This window comes from Nesoenas mayeri (genome assembly GCF_963082525.1).
Source record: "Nesoenas mayeri genome assembly, chromosome: 5".
In the NCBI taxonomy this organism is placed as follows: Eukaryota; Metazoa; Chordata; class Aves; order Columbiformes; family Columbidae; genus Nesoenas; species Nesoenas mayeri.
The window spans coordinates 49,709,506-49,730,037 of record NC_137548.1 but is presented as its reverse complement, the minus strand read 5'-3'; the positions used below and the strand labels follow the sequence as shown (position 1 = coordinate 49,730,037).

At 41.3% G+C, this 20,532-nt stretch overlaps 1 protein-coding gene across 5 annotated transcripts in view; it reads left to right on the top strand.

Moving 5' to 3' along the window:
* LRP5 (LDL receptor related protein 5) overlaps positions 1-20,532 on the top strand; it is a gene marked incomplete at its 3' end in the record, with an annotated part of 243,316 nt that overhangs the window by 50,931 nt on the left and 171,853 nt on the right. For 3 of the 5 annotated variants that reach the window (XM_080346097.1, XM_080346096.1, XM_080346095.1), the window contains exon 1: positions 10,557-11,097. The exons of the other annotated variants lie outside the window; for them this stretch is intronic. In XM_080346097.1, the coding sequence (XP_080202223.1) occupies positions 11,010-11,097 (88 nt within the window). In that variant the 5' untranslated portion in view covers positions 10,557-11,009. Of the gene's footprint in view, positions 1-10,556; positions 11,098-20,532 lie in introns of those variants that run through there. 5 annotated transcript variants of the gene reach the window in all.

Sequence of the window (20,532 nt, the reverse complement as noted above, 5' to 3'; positions counted from 1 at the left end):
CTATCAAAACCCCTCCACATCTTATCTACTCTGTTCTTTCTGAATTCTAGCCTGAGTTTATCCTTGATATTGCTGATGTTAATTCTGTTGACTGCATGGTCCACAGTGAAGTTTTTAATACCCACTGAAGCAAAACATTCATGGAACACTGCCTGCTTGGTGTTGCCTAATAAGAGCTTTCACTGTCTCTTAATAGATCTGTTCCACATGTGTTTTCCTTTTATTAATATTGTACCAATGCAAGCTTAATAATCTTTTATCATATCTGTGCTATTTATATTTTACTTTCTGCCATATCTTCTCTGATATTTATCTCTATCCATCTGTACTATAATTGCATGTAATTTTTAGCTCTTTCCCCGCAGCCTACATTCCCCCTCTCTATGGGGGAGGTTGGTGAAAAACTTCATGATTTAGTCTTTTTCTTCTTGCCACTTCTACATGAGGATGGTTTATATCTTAGGTATGACTTGTTTAAAGACTGGAGACTCCTATGAACTTCTTTCCCATGAGATCTGAGTTCTGTTCATTTAATCACAGAATCATAGAATCATTTTGGTTGGAAGAGACTCTCAAGATCATCGAGTCCAACTCCTGTCCCTGTATATGACAACTCCACAGTTCACATCATATGTCTGAGGGTATTGTCCAGTCTTTTCTTGAATATTGTCAGGCTTGGGGCCATGACCACCTCCCTAGGGAGCCTGTTCCAGTGCTCCACCACCCTCTGGGTGAAGAACGTTTTCCTAACGTCCAACCTGAACCTCCCCGGGCACATCTTCCTGACATTCCCTCGGATTCCACCACTGCTCACCAGAGAGAAGAGTTCAGCACCTATACTTCCTCCTCCCCTTGCTAGGAAGCTGTAAACCGCAATCAGGTCTCCCCTCAGTCTCCTCCAGGCTGAACAAGTGATTTTAGCTATCCTCATAGGCCTTCGTCTCCAAACCCATCACCAGCTTTGTAGACCTCTTCTGGACACTCTCCAGTAGCTTAATATATTTTTTATACTGTGGCACCCAGAACTGCACACAGTGCTCCAGGTGGGGCCGCACCAGTGCAGAATAGAGCGAGACAATCACCTCCCTCGCCCGGCTGGCAATGCTGTGCTTGAGGCACCCTAGGACACAGTTGCCCTCTCAGCTGCCAGGGCACACTGTTGGCTCATGTTCAACTTGCTGTTGACCAGAACTCCCAGATCCCTCTCTGCAGAGCTGCTTTCCAGCATCTCGTCGCCCCAGTCTGTAGTTACAGCTAGTGTTGCCATGTTCCAGGTATAAAATATGGCACTTGACCTTTTTAAACTTCTGCAGCTTACATATATCTATAGCAGCTTATTTTGCTTTTCTCACTCATTCCTAAGACTCTGAGACTTTATCATTTGCTCCCTCTCAATCATTTGCTCCCTCTTGTGCTCCTGCTTTGCTGTTTCAGTGTATTTAAATGCTGTCAGCATCAAATAGGGAGGACTTAGCACCTCTGCATGATTACTCAGATTTTTGCATCTGCATCATTTCTTGTCACATATGGCTGAACAACCTGTGGAGCAGTCTGTGATCTGTGCCATTCCTGTCTCTGGAGTCCCTTATTTCCCCAGGAAATTACAGGTAACCATTGTCATGTTTCAGTTTGGCTGAAGCTTCGCAGTTTGGTTTATAACTTTTTTCATGGTCTGAATTTACCACAGCCATCTCTGTGCTCTCTATCAGATATTATTCCAACTTAGCAGCCACACTGAAGAGTTTAAGTGTTTGTTTTACAAAATCCCTCAGGGAAGATAGCAGCAATGAAAACTAAGAAATGCCGAGTGTGTGTGTAGCAGAGTGTGGTGGAAATTGGTATACCAAAGCTAAGTTCAAGGCTGCACTGTTTCTGAAGTGAAGTCAGTAAACTGAAGATAGAGCTGATAGAATTTTCTTGTAAAGACTCCGTTTTTCTCTGGAGTGAAGAGGACCAAGACCTTAAATCAGGCATGTCCTCTTCTTCATCGGAGTGCTCTGCTTTGTTGGCTGAAACAAGTGTTCTGATCTCATAAAAGTCCAAGAAGTAATGAAACCTTAACCCTTCTGTTTCCTAAGAAGAACATCATGCACATCATGTGTTCTGTATTTTAATTGGATTGATACCACACTGGTACTTCATTAGTACAAATATTAGCCTTACATAAATTATTGAGCACAATTTTTTAGCTCCTGAATGTTTCTTCAGTGTCACATTCTTGTATATGTGTGTACTTGCTGCATCATTCTGTCAAAATTCACGTCTATTATGCATTTGTGTTCTGCAAATATTGTATGTTTTATGCATACACTGAGTATCTGAGAAAGATGGATGAACGGAGACTGTAGAGTCCAGAATATGCCAAATATCTGATCATAGAACAGTTTGGGTTGAATGTGACCTTTAAAGATCATCTAGTCCAACCCCCTGCAATGAGCAGGGACATATTCAATGAGATCAGGTTGCTCAGAGCCCTGTCCAACATGACCTTGAATGTTTCCAAGGATGGCACATCTACCACCTCTCTGGGCAACCTGTTCCAGAATTTTACCACCCTCATCATGTAAAATTTCTCCCTTGTATCTAGTCTGAATCTCCCCTGTTTTAGTTTAAAACCATTATCCCTTGTCCTGTCACAACAGGCCCTGCTAAAAAGTCTGTCCCGATATCTTTTATAAGCCTCCTTTAAGTACTAAAAAGCTGCAATAAAGGTCCTGCTGGTACCTTCTCTTCTCCAGGCTGAACAACCTCAACTCTCTCAGCTTTTCCTCACAAGAGAGGTGCTCCAGCCCTCTGATAGTTTTTGTGGCCTTCTTCTGGACCCTCTCCAGCAGGTCCATGCCTTTCCTGTACTGGTGGCTCCAGAGCTGAACACTATATTCCAGGCGGGGTCTCACCAGAGCCAAGTAGAGGGGCAGAATCACCTCCCTCAATGTGCTGGCCACACTTCTTTTGATGCAGCCCAGGATATGGTTGGCTTTCTGGCCTGCAAATGCACATTGTCAGGCTGTTCCTAGCTTTTAATCCACAAATACCCCCAAATCCTTCTCTGTGGGGCTGCTCTCTATCCCATCATCCTTCAGCCTATGTTGATACCGGAGGTTGCCTCAACCCAAGTGCAGGACCTTGCATTTAGCCTTGTTGAACCTCCTGAGGTTCAGGTGGGCGCACTTTGTGAGCTTGTCTAAGTCCATCTGGATGGTATCCCATCCCTCAGTCATGTCAACCACATCACTCAGCTTTCTGTCACCTGCCAGCTTGCTGAAGGTGCATTAGATCCAACTATGTTGATGAAAATATTAAACAGCACTAGTCCCAATAACAGACCCCTGAGAGACACCAACTGTCAACTGATCTCCATCAGCCATTGACCACTACTCTCTGGATGTAACCATCCAACCAGTTCCTTATCCACCAAACAGTTCACTCATCAAATCCATCTCTCTCCAATTCGGAGAGAAGGATGTTGTGGAGGGACCATATCAACAGCTTTACAGAAGTCCAAATAGATGACATCCATAGATCTTCCCTTGCCCACTGACATAGTCACTCCATCATAGAAGGCCACTAGGTTAGTTAGGCAAGACTTGCCCTTGGTGAAGCCATGCTGACTGTCTCAAATCACCTTCCTGGCTTCCATGTGCCTTAGCATAGCTTCTATGTGGATCTGTTCCATAATCTTCCCAGTCACAGAGGTAAGGCTGACAGGTTGGTAGTTCCCAGGGTCTTCCTTTTTACCCTTTCTAAAAATGGGTGCGATATTTCCCTTTTTCCAGTCACCAGGGATTTAGCTGACTGCCAAGACTTTTCAAATATCATAGAGAGAGTGGCTTGGCAACCACATCAGCCAGTTCCCTCAGGACTCTGGGATGCATCTTTCCAGGTCCCAAAGATTTATGTATGGTTAGGTTCCTCAAGTGCTCATGAACCTGATCTCTTACAGTGGGAGGGACTTTGCTCCACTAGTCCCCCTCATCAATGCACTCTGGGAGTCTCTTGCATTGCCTACAGCTTGCCATACTGCTTTTCCTGCAGATGAAGGGGTGGTTGAAGTGCCCCAGCAGGACAAGAGCCCTGATCAAGACTTTCAGCTTCTCTTCTGGATGCTAAAAAAGCCCCACAACACCAGTTTGGAAGAATTAACAGTTAGAGGGTAGAGAAGCTCACAGAAATAGTGTTGTGTTTGCTTATCCCTGTGGATACAGTCCAACCTGATCAGTTCCTCTATGCTGTTTGCAGCACAAACTCAACAGCCATCAGCTGGCACATGGAAGTTTGAAAATGATATTGATTCTAAAGTGAGAAAAGGTTTTGTAGTTGTGTATGACCAAAAGTTTGTTCATTTTTATAATTAATCTTGGATGCCCTGCAAAAGAAAATGTATGCTCTTTAAATAGTGTTGACAGGCTAACAGGACCTCAGGTTTTGCCTTCACTGGTCTCCTAATTTATTGTGAATAATGACTCTTCCAGGTATAGCAGTGATTCTTATTAGAGCTAGATAGTGCCCATTTTAGTGAGTCCCTTATCACTGACCAGAATTCCCGTGAGCTCCTGAAATAGTTCTGGTTTTGTTCAGAGAGCTATTGCTGCCAGGCCAATGTGCTTTGTCCAACAAGGATGAGAGAGTAAATTCTAATTATTTTAAAAGCACAAATAGTGAAAAGTAAATTAATTATGGGAAAATCTGTTTTCCACAATGAAAGATGCTGTACGGACTGCCTATAAAATCGTGGGTGTTACCCAATGCTGCCATCTACAGGTTTTTATTCTCTATTCCAGACCTCCAGGCACACTTCTAGAAATAACTTCATTTGTCTGTACAGCCAGAGTTTCAGTCATCTGATTTGCCACACAGCAAACTCAATATAGGCATATTTATATATTCTTATATGTTGCAAAGTGCTGACCAGATATTGTTCAAGGGAATGTTAAATGCAATAAATTTGTGTGTGTATTGATGTTTAGTAGTATATAAATCTTGTAGAAAACTTCATCAGTACTTTCCCCACCCCGCTCCCCAGTTACACCTGTCTGCAACCTTCCCCCACAGGTCACCTTCCTTTTTTACCTCCCTTAACTTCCTTCTACTTTCTTTGGCAGCCAACAGGAGCACACAGTTAAATACCAGCAAGAACCACTCCCAGTGCCATCAGCAAACAGATGGCAGGTGCAGTTCACGTAACAGATTGCATTCAGGATTGGTTTCAACATTCACCATTTTAATACCTAAGTAGTCATGGCACTGAGCCATATCACAGGGTCTTTCCCATTGTGTACAAGAAAGATTCCCATCTTGCTGGGAGAGAACAAGTCTTGCCTGGTATCTTAAACACCCATGAAGTTTAGTCAGATAGTAACTAGTTGAGCATGGCTTCACCCATGCTTACAACATTCTTTATCTTGAACAGCTTTCAAAGGCAAAAGAAACTTTTTTTTTCTAATGCTGAAAATGTCGAAGAAATTACCTCAGTCTGTGACTTGGGTGTAATCTAGTTAAAGGAACATTCTACCACCAGGTTTTTCTGATACTATTTCTACGTTTTCCAGTCCTACAATACTTGACTTGGTGATGCTTTTAATGGTGGAAGTGAGCTTTGTCATTTAAGGTATGAAAGAATATGACAGGCAGGTATTAGTGCTAACAGATCACAGTGTTTTGCAATGTTTCTTCTGTACTGCCAGGTGCTCACTGAAAGCATAATCATACTACAAAGTTTGTACTCTGTAGCCTGACACCCAGATTGCAACAGCTTACTATTATTTTAAATGTGCTTATCAACTGTAAGTAGTTGGGCTATGAAGTGAGGCAGGATTGGCTGGCATAAGAATAAAAGTTGTGTTTATTTTTCCTTCAAAAGAACCTTTTCTTATTCTACTCTGTACCCAGATACCTGTGCAGTGCAGAGATGCTTGGAGTAGTGTTAAGATGCTACCCTAAATCACATCATTTCTCCATGACCCATTCAGCATCTGTTCTTGCATCTTCACTATGTCAAGCGCAGCTCTGTCTGACTAATGGTGTATTAGGAGAAGGTTTCTTCTGCTGCCCTTTTTCCTTTGTTGTTTATGACACTGCAAGCAGTCCTGCTTTGTTGGTTACACAGACATAGCTTAGGCTAGACAATGACCTCGCAGTCTGGGGAAAGAAGGCAGACCGTATTTTCTTGTTGTCTTCAACTTTTTATTTTAATTTCTCTATAAGAAAATACTTACATAACATCCTTCTCTCTAAATTTAAGAGATATGGATTTGATGGATGGACACTTCAGTGTATGAAGGGTTGGTTAGATGGTCACATCCCCTCTACTCTGCACTGGTGAGACCCTGCCTGGAGTACAGTGTCCAGCTCTGGAGCCCTCAGTACAGGAAAGACATGGACCTGTTGGAATAGGTACTGAGGAGGGCCACAGAAATGATCAGGGGGCTGGAACATCTCTCCTATGAGGAAAGGCTGAGAGAGTTGAGGTTGTTCGGCCTGGAGAAGGCTCCAGGGAGACCTTTTTTGCAACATTTCAGTACTTAAAGGGGGCTTATAAGAGAGATGGGGACAGACTTTTTAGCAGAGCCTGTTATGACAGGACAAGGGGTAATGGTTTTAAACTAAAAGAGAGGAGATTCAGATGAGATATAAGGAAGACATTTTTTATTATGAGGGTGGTGAAATACTGAAACATGTTTAACCTTTCCCTGAGCATATTAAGTCTTTCACTCTTTTTCAACCCTTAAAGCTTTCCCAAAACACAAAGGGTCCTGTATGGAAAATTTAAACATACCAAAGTTAGTTTTGCTTTTCATCATTACTTTTAGTTGCTCCTTTTTGTATCTGCTTGACAGATTGTGCTGGTTTAACTGTTCAGTTTGTGTTAGAGTTTATTTGGGGAAGAAGGAGAAGAGGAAGAAAACTGCCATGTAGACGAAGTTGGGCTACTGAGATATTTTGAGGAATAATTATTTTGAACAAAATCTGCTATTATCCTTGTGTAATGCCAGTGAAACTGCATAATATAAACAAAGGTATTATTTGTCTTACTTGTACCTTCTCTATGGATAAGGAGGTGGTGAACCTAACACTGGGAAAGGAAAATGTTTTTGTCCTATGGCCTTATAAGTAGAGAAGGGAAATGTTTTGATGCTGTTTTTGTCACTGTTCACATTACCTTCCTTTTGCAAAACACCAAAGAACATCCTCAGCCTATCTAGATTTCATGACTTCATTTGACTAAACATTTGACTAAACTTGATATTGATAGTCATCATAAAATAAACCTGGGTGTCATTTATAAGGCAGTAAATTCATTTATAAGGCAGTAAATTCACTTTAGAGGATTCTGCAGTTGTTATTACATGTTAGCTCTACAGGAGCACAGACAGCTCTGGCAGCTGGAAGAGAAGGATGCTGTAAACTAGGATAGGAGGGAGAAATCCTGGAGGACATGCAGAAAACAATTGGAGCATTTCAGTCAAGTCAAGTTTCCCAGCTGGAGTGGGATGGCTAAGTTATCCTGGAGGACATCTCTAGATACTTGGATACAGCCGAGTGCTTTGTTTTCCCTCCTACGTCTCTGTATGTCCCTCCTTTCTCCATAAGTGATGGCAATGGCAGAATGCAAGAACTCGCCTGCTTATAGCTTGGCAGGGGAGCACTGGGCTTCCAGTCTGGATTTCTCCCTTTCCTGCTTCCTACAGCCAGGTACCAAATTTGCTGCAGCTTCCTTCACACTATACACAGAAAGGATGAAAGTTAGAAAAATTATTCCTCCTGCTCCTTTTTTTTTTTTTTTTTTTTTTTTTTTGGTAGAAGAAACTGAGGAAATGCTATAGTGACTTGCCCAGGATTACACAAGAAATCTTAGTTGAAATAGGGTATTGGCTTTGCTTTTGCAGTCCTACTTGTGAGCATACAACAGTATGGAATTGATCTCTCTTCCATGAAGAGGAAGAATAGGATCATGCTTTTGCTATCCTGATAAGCTTTTGTTTTGTTTTGTTTTAAATTTAACTGTCCTTTCTTCCAGCAATGCATATATCAGACATTTCAGGAATGTCACAGCTTTGCCTCTTTGGTTTTGCTGGAGGAATTCTTGCAGGGCTGGAAAACAGGTGGAAGACAGCTTTCTCAGCACATGCATAGGACTTCTTTTCAGAGCTGCCTCAACTGTAATTTCCTCCAGATTCCCTTACAACATACTAACTGTGTTTAAGATGGCATCTTCTGGGTTGGAAGAATACTGTGTTCCTGTTTGCAACTAGGTTTGTCATTGCTTTAGATCATGATTAATGTCTTTTTAGAGAAGGTGTTATGTCCAAAGCCCCAAATATGCATTCTGGTAAGAATCTGTTATCTAGTTGCCTACCTCTATGGCTTAATCTCTCTCCTCATTTGGTTTTAGCTTTGAGTCTATCACTGAGTCTGCTAATTGCAGTAGACCTAGTCAGGAAGAAAAGGGGGTACCAGGCAAGAACAGTACACTCTGAAAATGAACTTTTATACCACATCTATGCTGTGGCAAAGAATGAACTTCAATGTGATATGAAACTCTGTGGTTTACACTTGTGTATAGTCATTCATCACAGCAAGATTGACTTGTGGCTCTAATCAGTCATGTGGTCTCAATATCTCTTCTTATGGTGGGCGCCTTAATTTGAAAAATGTTCTGGTTTGAAATCTCTCAATCCATATCCCTTTGTTAGTCAGTGTCACATTTATCTCTTTAGCCTCTTGTATAAAATACTGATTCTTTCTCCAGTGTGGTCACTCATATGCTGCTATTTTTCCCTGTTGGTATAAAACACTGCCAATCCTAAATTTCCCATTTAATTTGACAGGATCAGATAGGGAGATAAACAAGCAACACTTGAATGGAGCAGGGATAGCAGCAGCCATATTACATACAAGTGTGGAACCTTGGGCTTGGAGATATCAAGTGCTGGGAGCAGCTGCCCACTGAAAGAGAAGTTGCTGCTCCCCTCCAGGAACCTTATGGTTCACCCCTGCCATGTGGCTTGATGCTAGCTTTGGTGCTATGGGTAAGTCAGCAACTGCTCCCTGGTCCTGTTAGATGCGGGAAGATGTGGCAGGGAAACCAATTACTCAGGCAGTGCCATTGATGCCCTCACAGGACAGCCTGGCTTTCCATGGAGGCGCAGAAACCAGTTTTGCATAAGCATGCTCCTCCCAAGCTTCTTCCCCACTGCCCACTGCAAGCGCAACTGTTTAATGTGCCCTTTCTCTGTCTCTGACTTTAATTACCCCCAGTTACTGTGACGCCAGGACTACTGGGTAATTTCCACCACACGGGAGGTCAGATCCATCGAAAGTCCAATCACTGTCCAACAAAGAAATCTTTCTTCCAGTTATTTGTCTGGTGTCAGGCAGTTGTGTTTTTTTGTTTTTGTGGGGTTTTTTTGTTGTTGTTTTTGGTTGTTGTTGTTTTGTGGGGTTTTTTTGGTTTGTTTTTAACAGATCCAAAACAAAACCCTTATTCATTTGGTGTTCACACAAAGTTTTGCCATTAATGATTTACAGCAGCCCAGATTTGGGCTCCAGTTTATTATTGACCTATTAAGAAAGACCAACTTCTGGTTTTCCTGTCTTCAAGAGAGTTGAGATTTTTCTAGGTTTTAAATGTCACCTAAAATGAGCCTTCTTTTAAATACATGTTCTTTAGACATTAAAGCAGCAGCAAGATAGAGAAGAAAACTTGATTTTCCTTTGTAGGTCAAATTTAAGGTCAGCACTATAAGCCTTTTGTAACTCCTTGAGATTTTAAACTTCTTTCTTAGTTAAGTTGAATACCACTGACTTTAAAACAGAGCAAACCAAACCACTCTGCCTTTTCCCATTCTGAGAAAAGCAATTCTGGGAGCAAATCTGCAGTGGAGTAACCAACAGAACGTAAACGAATTCCTGCATATTTGATCCCCATAGCTGAGATAGGTAGGGATCTACAGGGCATCAAGAAGTAATCTCAGCTGCTGCTGTAGCACCTACAGCAAGGCAGTTAAGTAACTACATGGCAGCTGGGAAACCTGGAACTCATGCATCTCTGAAATGAAAATAAACTATTAAACTTAACATCCATTTGTTAAGTACTTGCTTTTGATTTACAGCTCCTGCTCTGAGACTTGCAAAAATGGTTTAAGGGGATGCCAGGTGGGCCCTTGTTGTTTCCATCTAGCAACCTTTGTTTCTACTGTAGAATTAATGTCAGCACAACGGAAAATGGAGACTCCAATGGAAATTATTGACTTACATCTTTTATTTTATCCCTGCTAGGAAGGTGGGATAGTATCTGACATGCAAAAGGCGAAGGATGTTTCAGTGTGAGCTGCATGCTGCCCTGCTCTCTGCAGCCTGACCTAAGTACTGCAAAAGCCTCATAGCACAAGGCAGTTGTTTCTGCCCCTTTCCTAGTGGCAATGTGTTTATATGAGCAGGTGGCACGTTTAGCATGGGGGAAAAGGCAACAGAAGATCGTTGTTGAATGTGCCTTTCTTTAAAAAGTAACGTTTTGTAGAAGAGTAGCTTTATGAAACGTTTGTTTTGATGTGAGGAGGAAAGCAAAAGCAAACCTCCATGTGGGAAGGAACCAATCACCCTTTTTCCTGGAGACATAAAAAGGGGGTGGGCAGCCTCACGCTTAACTTCTCAATCCACCAAAGGTTGCTTTTTGAACACACAGCTAGCCATCTTCTCTGATCTTCCTGGCTGGTTTTGGGGTAATTGTTCCAGAAGGAACGAGAAAAAAAAAAAATAAAGAAAAAAAACCCTGAAATCCCACCTTCTCCGTCCCCCCCCCGGCCAGGTGTACCCACGCGTGGGGTACGGTGCGCCAGGACTGCGGGTGTGAACGGAGGATCCCAGCACCCTCCCTGGCGACGGCTCGAGGAGGAGGAGGGTCGGCTCCAGCGCCTCCCCCGTTCCCCGCCTCCTTCCTCGCTGAGCTCAGAGCATGGAGCCTGCCTAAGACGCGCCGTGGGCTCCGGCAGTTGCTGCGGCGGCCCAACATGGAGGCGGCGGCCCCGCCGCCGCTGCTGCTGCTACTGCGGCTCCTGGCCGCCTCAGTGTTGCGGTGCGAGCCGGGCTCGGCCGGGGGTAAGCTCATCGGGGTGTCGCGAGGCCCGGGTCGGCGGAGAGGCGAGCGCCGCTGTCTCTTTTGTTGTCGGACTTAGGCAAACTTTCCCCCGCGCTCCGGCGGGAGGGCTGCGGGGCCGCGGCGGCAGGGAGGGGGGCGGGAGCGGGATCCTGTGGGGTGGGGGTGCGGGCCAGGCTCCCGCGCGGGTGGAAGGACGCGCACGTGGACGAGACGGGACGAGACGAAGACAGGAGGCTGGATGCGTCCTCTCTCCCTCCCCTCCCCCTGCCCCCAAACTATCCCGTCTAGGCCCTCTTTGCTGCAGAGTAGGGGGAGCAGGTGGAGGAGGCCTTTCCTCCCCTCAGGACATGTGCCCCCGAGGGCAGCTCAGGTAAACATGTACATTTGCATAAGGAGAGGCAGAAGTCGTCATCCCCCATCCCAACTCCCGTCCTTCCGCGGTGTCGGGACAGGGATTTCTCTGGGGTTTGGCGTGTCGGATGTCGCTCATCAAAATCTTGGCAATGGTGGGGAGCTGGTGGGACGAAGGCGAGTTTCTCTCCCTCCAGCTCCTTTTTAAGGCGGGGGGAGGGGGTGGGGGCGGGGGCGGGGGCGCTGCAGGCGGGAGGAACCGTTCAGCCCGGCCGGAGGCAACGGCGGGCAGGGATTGGCCCGGGTCGGTGTGCGGATGCCCGGACTGGGCCCAGCCCCTCGGGCGCTGCCGGAGCTGGAGCTCCGCTTCCCCGTGCCGGCGGAGCGCTGGCCCCCTCGCTAACCTGCGCTCCGTCCCGAGCACGGAGCCTGCCCTTTGCTTTTCCTTTGCAATAAGTTTTTAAGTGAATGTGCTAATCCTTTAAAAGCACAAATAAACGGAGGCTGTGCTCTGCTTGCAGCATGCGTGAGGAGAGGGCCGGGGTCCGTTCACCGTCTTTTCTCTCTGTGTGCTACTTGGGTTCTGAATTTTTGTCACCGAAGACTGGGAGTTAGGGCTGTGTGTGTAAGACTTCTGTTTTGTTGCTGCTACTTCTGGTCTGCCTGAATGCATCACACCGGTGCTTCAGCAAGCCAAAGCCTAATTGTTGGCATTTCCTAGGTAGTTTAGAAAACTCGGCAGTGTGGCCAAGGCTGTCAGAATATCACCTCAGGGCCTGTTTTATTAGGCCACCCACCTTTTCAAACTGTCATGTAGAGCTAGAGAACTGACCTCTCCTGCTGGCATCATCACTGTATATTTTTAGTTGGAGCTCTATGTAGGTGTGTATTATGTATTGTTTATTCTGTCAGGATTATATGAAAAAGGTGCCCGTTATGTCTCAGGATGCACCTTCGCCATACACATTGCCTCAGTTTTTTAAGAATATTTCAGAGAACCTGAAGTATGGCTTATTCCTTTCTGAACACTTAGGTTTGTGTAAAGATGTTCATGTTCTTGCTTGACTGAAGCTTTTAGGAGGGGAAATCAATTTATAGGTGTTTTAAATGGAGAAGAGGCTGATAGTATCCCTTGAGTGTTTGCTTACATTTACTTAACAGACTCTAATGGAAATAAATATTTTTAAAAAGGGATAACTTTACATTGGGAACTCTTAGGAAAATAAGAGTTCACCATAAAAATGCAAAATAAGTTGTAACTTGGAGTTTGGTGTTCATTTACCTAATTTTATAGACAGTGATTCTTCTAATATAGTATGCATTCTGTATCAATAGTCACCTTCCTTAACATGCACAGAAAAACTCTTCTATAAATCTACTAGTCTTTAGCAATTAGTTAGAGTCTTGGTTAGAAATCTCAATGACACTGTTTTTGTTCAGCCTACTTAGTAGCAAGGTATGTGATTATTTTGTTAGGCTGATCTGGATGGTACTCCTCATAGTACAGGAGGAAATGACAAGATATTGTCATTTCAAATTGGGTTCATCTTTTTGAAACACTCTGTACTATGAGAAACTCTCCATGTTCCGTTTCCAAGAACCATAAGCAGATGCCTGACTTTAAGGGACTTTTACCTCTTAAAAGTATTGTGATGTGCTTATTGTACAAATACGTAAATACATCTCTGCAAGATTTGAGGATGTACTGAAACTTCCGCAGTGTTAAAGCTTCTGCGAAGTTTGGCATGTTGTAATAGATCCTGAATACTTTTGGCTGTTAAATAATTTTGCTGTGGAGCTAAGTCCTTGCTCCACAGGAGTGGTTTTATTTACGTGGCTTGAAATAATGATAAACATGCTGCAGATATGGGTTGTATGCACGTTGTTTTTTAATTATACCATAAACAATAGTTTCTTCAATATTACGTATTTCTAAGTCTATAACTGAAGAAAGTTCCAAAGTTTGGGGAATACTTTCAGTGCATTCTGTGCAGTCACTTCTATGACTTCTTCAATTGAACTCCTTTAATTTTGGCAATATATTCTGCAGCAATGTAAATATTTTTTTTGGTGCATTTCTCATCTGTTTTTCTTTCACTGAGATAAGACAAAATGATATTTGCATTTGGTGCTTCCTTGAGGGAAGGCATCTCTTGCCTGTGCGAATTGTACAGGAACAAGATGGTTATGACAATGGCATGATTTTGTCTGAAAATATTCAAGTTCTGAATGTTTACTACTGCACAGCAGGTGTTTTATGTGGGTCTTGTAAAACCTGGAAGTAGTTGAGGTAATTCTTGTTTAAGAATTATTGCAAGCAAGAATTAGTTTTACTGAAACTCAACAAGAGCTTGGTTAGCTGTTGCTTGTTGAGTACTAGAACATTTCCCAAAATTGTAAGACTGTATCTTAGTTTTCTGTAATGGAATGACTACTTGCCTGATATTAAGAAACAGAGGATAAAAGAAGGTGAACAGAGAAGTGTGACAGGATGGTTACAAAAGTTTGAAACTAGGGATGCATTTGAGCACAACCTAAAATGCCTTTTAATTCATACTGTTTTTCCTGAGATAACTTAAATCTAATGAAACTTACCACTATGTTTAAATGTAGAATGTAGCAGGAAAGAACACTTGCTAATTTTATGATGGGGAAACTTGCTACAGAGGAGTCCCCAACTGCATTTCAGTGCCATTTCAATTAGCCTGTCATTGATGTAGGGGGCTGTTTTCCTAGTAACTACTACTAGTATGGTGTGAGGGTCTGTCACAAATTATGGTCATAAGTCCTCTTGAAATAGTGAGATTGAAGTTTTAGTTGATACCTTCAGAGCACTGTATTTTCTATCTCCAGACAAAGCATAATGGCTTTAACTATCTTTTACATAAGGTGCTTGAATTCATTAGTTACTATTTAATTTTAAATTAAATTGATTTCATTTTAATTTCATTTTAAAGCATCCAGAGATGCTTTAAAATTACTCATACTGTAGATGTGTCAGTAATAAATAAATCAGCATGATGCACAAAGTCAATACTTTAGAAGAGTGCAAATGTGTTTCATCCATAGCCCAGTGTAAATTCCACCATTGCCTCTTGCTATTTTTGAATGTTTTTAAAAATTTCAACTGCTTTAACTTTTATCTTAAGAATTTTTTGTTTGTTTATAATATAGTCATCAGTGAAATAGACCATGGGTTTTGTTCCAGCTGTTAATTTTCTCAGTCCTGCATGTTTCTTTAATAACACAAGCCAAGGTGACTTTTTAGCAAACAGAGTTTGTATCTGGAAACTTGTTATCCTTTATTGTTATGGTAAGGTGTGGCAGCATAACAACAAATAAAGGTCACAAAAGCCCTCCTGGAGTATATATGCACCTGACTTATAAAGAGAGTCTAATGTAACTTTGCTTCTAGTTACAATTTAGCAAGCAATGTAGAGTTAAATGTAGTTGACTCTCTTTTTGTCAAAGCAGAAATAAAAGAATTTTCATTATTTGTGATGCTCAGAAATAGCTTTAATGTCAAGGTTTAGTTTCATGTTAGATCACTGTTTTTGTAAACATACTGTATTGTATGAAAGCAACCTGCCATCTTGAGGTTGAGAACAATAACTAGGTTTAAATTCCTTGTTAGAAAGAAGCTATTTAAGGTATCTTGATTGCTTTTCATTTTACAAAATCCTCTTAATTTTTTCTTAAACCTTTAACTCAATAGCTATTAAACATTAAAAATGTTCAGCTTTTGTAAGTTCAGAATTTCTCAAATATGATATGGCTGAAAAAAACACAGCACTAACATCACTGGAGAAAATAGTTGTTACTGTCTGCTTGAGAACTTTGTGAAGAACTCAAATAGGTACCAACCTGAGCCTCAAGAGAAGAATGACAGTGAAGTAAGTATCCTTCCAGTTTACGGCACAGGTCAGCAATGATGCAGTTCTACTATGCACAATAGAGTCAGCATTTTGTTGAAATTTTGGTGCATGTGGATTATTTTCCTTTTTCACTATATTGCTTTCCAACAGGACATGTCCAACAACACTGCAAGTTCACTTAGGACAGGAGCAAATAATTAGGATATTGGCTGGGGACAGTGCCTGGCTAAAGCCAGGTGCTGTTTGGAAGCTTGGGACTTTCTGAAGAAGTCAAAGAAGTGCTGTCTCCTGACAACCCAAACCTGGGACTTCTGAACTGGAAAAGATACTTCTGGAGAGTTCTACCCCTATTAAGTTAGGACATGGAAAGTCTCATGATAGAGTCAAGGGATATTTTGAGCAGTTCTTCAGATTTTGAGTGATTAAACATTTGTGGTGAGAGGATAAAATGGGAAGTATGTCCCACAAAATGTTCTTCGATACAGTTGTTTGTTAGGAGTTTATGGGCCAAAAATTCTTTCGGTTCCTTCTCTCTCGAAAAATCAGAATGCGGATCTCACCAGCATTTAATCTTTGTGGTTTCTGTTTACTTAAGATTGAAAATATGTATTAAACCACAAAATTCTACTGAGAAGCTCCAAGGAGTGTAAAGCATGGGTGATGTGTTGATAAGGATTTTGAGGGTCCATATAATAAACAGGATTTTTAATTTAGTTGTCGTTTCCTTTATTCTTGTTTGACTCATGCTTTGCCTACCAGCATAGGGAAATGTAAGGTGTCATTTTGTATTGATGGTTAAATTCATGGGTGACTTTGCAAAGGTACCAGTAAATTGACACGTGCTTGATTCAATTGGTTCATTTGCTCTGGATGATGAAAGGGTTAGAGGCAGTGAAACTGCTTTTAAACCAATAAATACTTTATATGAGTATGTTTTGTTAGATGAGCTTCATGGGGACAGTCTGCTGGGAGAAGGAATTTCTTGACTGTGAATCAGCTACAGAATTGTCTTCATTTCACAGTATGAAGGTTTATTGTTAGTGCAATAAACAGCACTGACAGGAGATGCAATAGTCAGTTCCTGGTGCGACCATCAATGATCTGTGGACCTCAAATATTGGCATATGTATTTTAAAATGTCCCTGCTTAATAATACAATAGTTGTTGAATACCGTTTGGCACTTGGGCTTTCATAAGTGCTGTATGACTATTAGCTAATTCTGAATATTGTGCTAACATAGCATCTATTGTTTACACATAAGGAAATTGAACTTCCCCAGTTTAAGTTGACTTCCTTTAAAGAGTAATAAAAGTTGTCTTTGTGGCACGCAGAGTTAAGGTTTTTGGACTCTGGTCTTCCTGTTGAGATTATAGAGATAAACCAGGCAGTTGTTCAATAAAACTGAAGTGTGCTGTTCCTGAGCTATGGCGAAAAATGATGCAACTGGAGAAATGAAGTTGAAAGTGTGTTAGATTATAACTCTCCCCTCTACTATGAAAAGCGAAAAGGTGGAAATTATATTTCTGTCTTTGGTGTGGTTACAAAAAGGGCTTGATTTTCATTTTTTTTCCCATGGATTGTTGTTAAAGGGTAGCACAAGGTATCCTGTGAAAGTGCAGTGTTCTTAATTTGGTGGTTCTGTCCCTCTTACAGGACACCTGTTGACTTGAGTTTTGTCTGAGAGGGAAATAAATGATTGAGTTACTTACCTTGACTTCCCTTCATTTGGCTCAGGATTTGACAACATTTTGTGATGGTGATTCCAGAGGTTCTCTGTTGCCCTTTCTTTAGGTTGCCTTGAGTGTATATTGACTAATTTCAGGGTGTTGTTGCATTACATATGATTCATTAAACATTTATTAATACTTCTTTTTGAAAGTAGCTTGTTACACATGATAGTAAAGGTGATAAATTAGCCCTAGGGCACTCTTGATTCTCAGCCTGCAAGAATTAGATCAGAGGTAGGAGGTGGCAGAAAGTGATGGCAGAAGCTTGACTTCTTCTTTCTGCCATGTTTAAGAAAAAAAAAAACCCAGAGTGTGAGGAACCATTGTCTGTTTCATGTTTCTGTACCTCTTGGCAGATGAGGAGGAGCTGCAGACTGAGTGGACCTGCTTAGTAGGTTTCTTGGCTTTTGGAATGAAATAGTGTATTATAATGTGGTTTTGTTCAGTGTTAGTTTTAACTAAATCAAAAGGAAGATGAGTGAAGGATCTGAGAAAACAGAATCATAGAATCATTTTGGTTGAAGGAGACCCTCAAGATCATTGAGTGCAACCATTAACCTAACACTGACACTAAACCATGTCCCTAAGAACCTCATCTATATATCTTTTAAACATCTCCAGGGATGGTGACTCCACCACTTCCCTGGGCAGCCTCTTCCACTGCTTCACAAATCTTTCCATGAATAAATTTTTCCTAACATGATGAAAGTATTCAGTGCTGTGATAATCTATGGGTTATTGATATGTCATTTGAGAACTTTTATGGCACACTCTATGTACTTGTGGCTTAAGCCAAATAGTCCAGGTTTTGAATTAGGCACAGATTATGCATAACAGCAGCAATGCACTGAAATCCTTGTCAATAACTTCAGCATACCTTTTGTGGAAATTTCGGTTTTACTTGGATTCCAGATTCATGGATGCTTTGTCCAATCCTTGTACTTTTTTTTTTTCCATTCATTTTGCATGAACATATTATTTGCTGTTTTTTCAAATTAAAACAGTCCTAGCTGGACTTCAGAAAGAGGGAGGAAAAAAAGTGTTTATATGACCAGAAATATATGTGGGGTTTTTTTTGTGTGTGTGTGTTTTGTTTTGTTTGCAGCATAGAATGCATAAGTGACAATATGTCTTGTGGATAAACCAAACAAAATGCTTTGTGAGACTTATATTGCTTTGAATTAACCAGTGTGTAGGAAGTCCTGACTTAGAGCTGCACTTTGTTATGATACACTTCTGCCACAATCTTTTCTCTAGATAATTCTTAAATAAGGATTTGGGTTTGGCCTTCCTGTAAGAGATGACACACTTTTTCAGCAGACTCACTATGACAGTGGTGTTCAGAAGTACCCCTTTTTATTTTGTATGTGCTCCTGAAGGAAAGAGCTGGGTTGTGCATGGTGTAGGTAAGTGTCTTGCAGGTTTCCCACCATGACACATCTCTGGGAGCTTTCTGGAGTAGCTGGCTTATGCCACTTGAAGCTTTATTTCTTTGTAGTGTGGAATTTTTTTTCTTGATTGACTTTCTGAATAATATACTCTTTATGTCTTTCTCTTCAGATAAGACCGAAGGGTATTTTTTGTGACACTGAGTGAGTGGTCTGCCAGCTACTTTGTTCTTATGAGGTTTTCCTCTTTTTTTGCACCCTGTGAGGTGCTTGGGCACTTTGTCATGTCTTTTTCCATCAGCCCATCATTTCTAGGGTGCTATGTAAACTGTGGCTTATTCCTATGTAACCAGACCTTATCTGAAGAGAGTGTTCAGGGTTGAAAGCTCAGTGTGTTGAATTTTAGGAAGTCTTCTAAGCAGATTTCTCTATCTTTAGTTTTAGAAGTAGTGCATACTTGATATTTGACGTGATGTGAGAGGCCTTATGTCTTTTTTATTATTATTCTTCAAGGGTTATTAAAAAAGAATTTGTATGGCACAGTTTCTAAAAGTTTTTGTGCAGATATAAAAATAAGGTTTTCGGGACAAAGAATAATTGCTTTAAAAGACATCCACCAAACTGGGGCATTATCTGCAGGTGTTCTGTAAGACTTGCAGATGAGCAGCTGGAGTGAGCTCTGTAGCTTGTGTGCAGAATTAATCCATACCATTTGAACTTCAAATGATGTACTTGACACTTAGTAAGCATATTAACAGTCTGCTTCTAGGTCTTATTTGCCTAATAAACTTTGACAAACAAATTCGACAGATGGTTAATATTTTCAGAGGCATTGCTGTCTGTTCACAGTGAGTTTGTGGCCAAAATATGTGATATAGGTTGTGATTAATTTTCTCTCTGAAATGTTTTCATGGCTGTGGTCATTCCACTCATTGTTACTGTCACATCTGACTGTAACTGATAAATGAAATGCTCAGCTAGCAAGATTTTTAATTTAAAGGGCAGAGAGTTGGCCATGGAGTTATCCTCGCTGCTTTTGAATTTCCCTTCTTCTATCAAAGTGACAGAAAACAACATGTTTGTCAGGATTGGGGGGTAGTAATCCCTTATGATTGTGACAAAATCCCTGTATTAGATGCTCCTTGATGCCGAGGTCATTCTGCTGTTTGCAAATTTTAGTGTTTTAAAGAGCTTTTAAGACATTTGTGAAAAGTGAAGTCATTTTGCATGAGCCAGGGAACTGGAGAATGCCTGGATTTTACTTAGTCACTGGTAGTTACTCAGTTTAAATGTGCCACTAGACCACTCAGTTTCTCGGAGCAGAGACAGATTTGCTTTAAGTTCACAGAAGTGCTTACCAAGGCAGAAGTAATCTCTTACAAGTTCCTGGCTAGTTTATGCTGAAATTATGTACATGTGGAAAGGTGTGAGACATGGAGAGAGGGAGTGGTATCTCACATATGTGTATGTATGAGTGTGTATATAGTATGTATGTATGTTCTTATGTGCTTAAACACTTGGTTAACCAGTTTCTCCTGCTATGTTTTTTTCCTTTCATTTGAATGGTTGTGTTATTGAATAACCTTCCACTTCTGAGGAAAAAAAACCACTGCTTTTTATGTAGACTTTAACTCCTGATTTTAGATCTTGATACATAAATTTTAAGAAGGCAAGTTTCATGGTCGCTACATATGGTACTGGGATTCAGTATACCTGGATTTGGTTTTGGTATTTTAACTGAAGTATGCCATTAAGTCTATGAACTTCAACTTTTCATCTGAGAAAAGGTTACAGTGATACATAAATGGTCTCTCTGAATGCATCTTGGAGTGTTTTACACAAGAAGCACCTCTTAGTAATCTTTTCCTATACATATGCTTTTTACCCTGTCTCCCTGAAAATAAGACCTTCCCTGAAAATAAGCCCTAGCGTGATTTTTCAGGATTTTTGAGGATGCTTGAAATATAAACCCTAGTCACAGTTCATTTAAAAAGTCAATTTAAATAGTGTTCTGGCAGCTATACATGTAAAAAATAAGCATCTTTTGGAGCAAAAATTAATACCGACTCTGTCTTATTTTCAGGGAAACAGG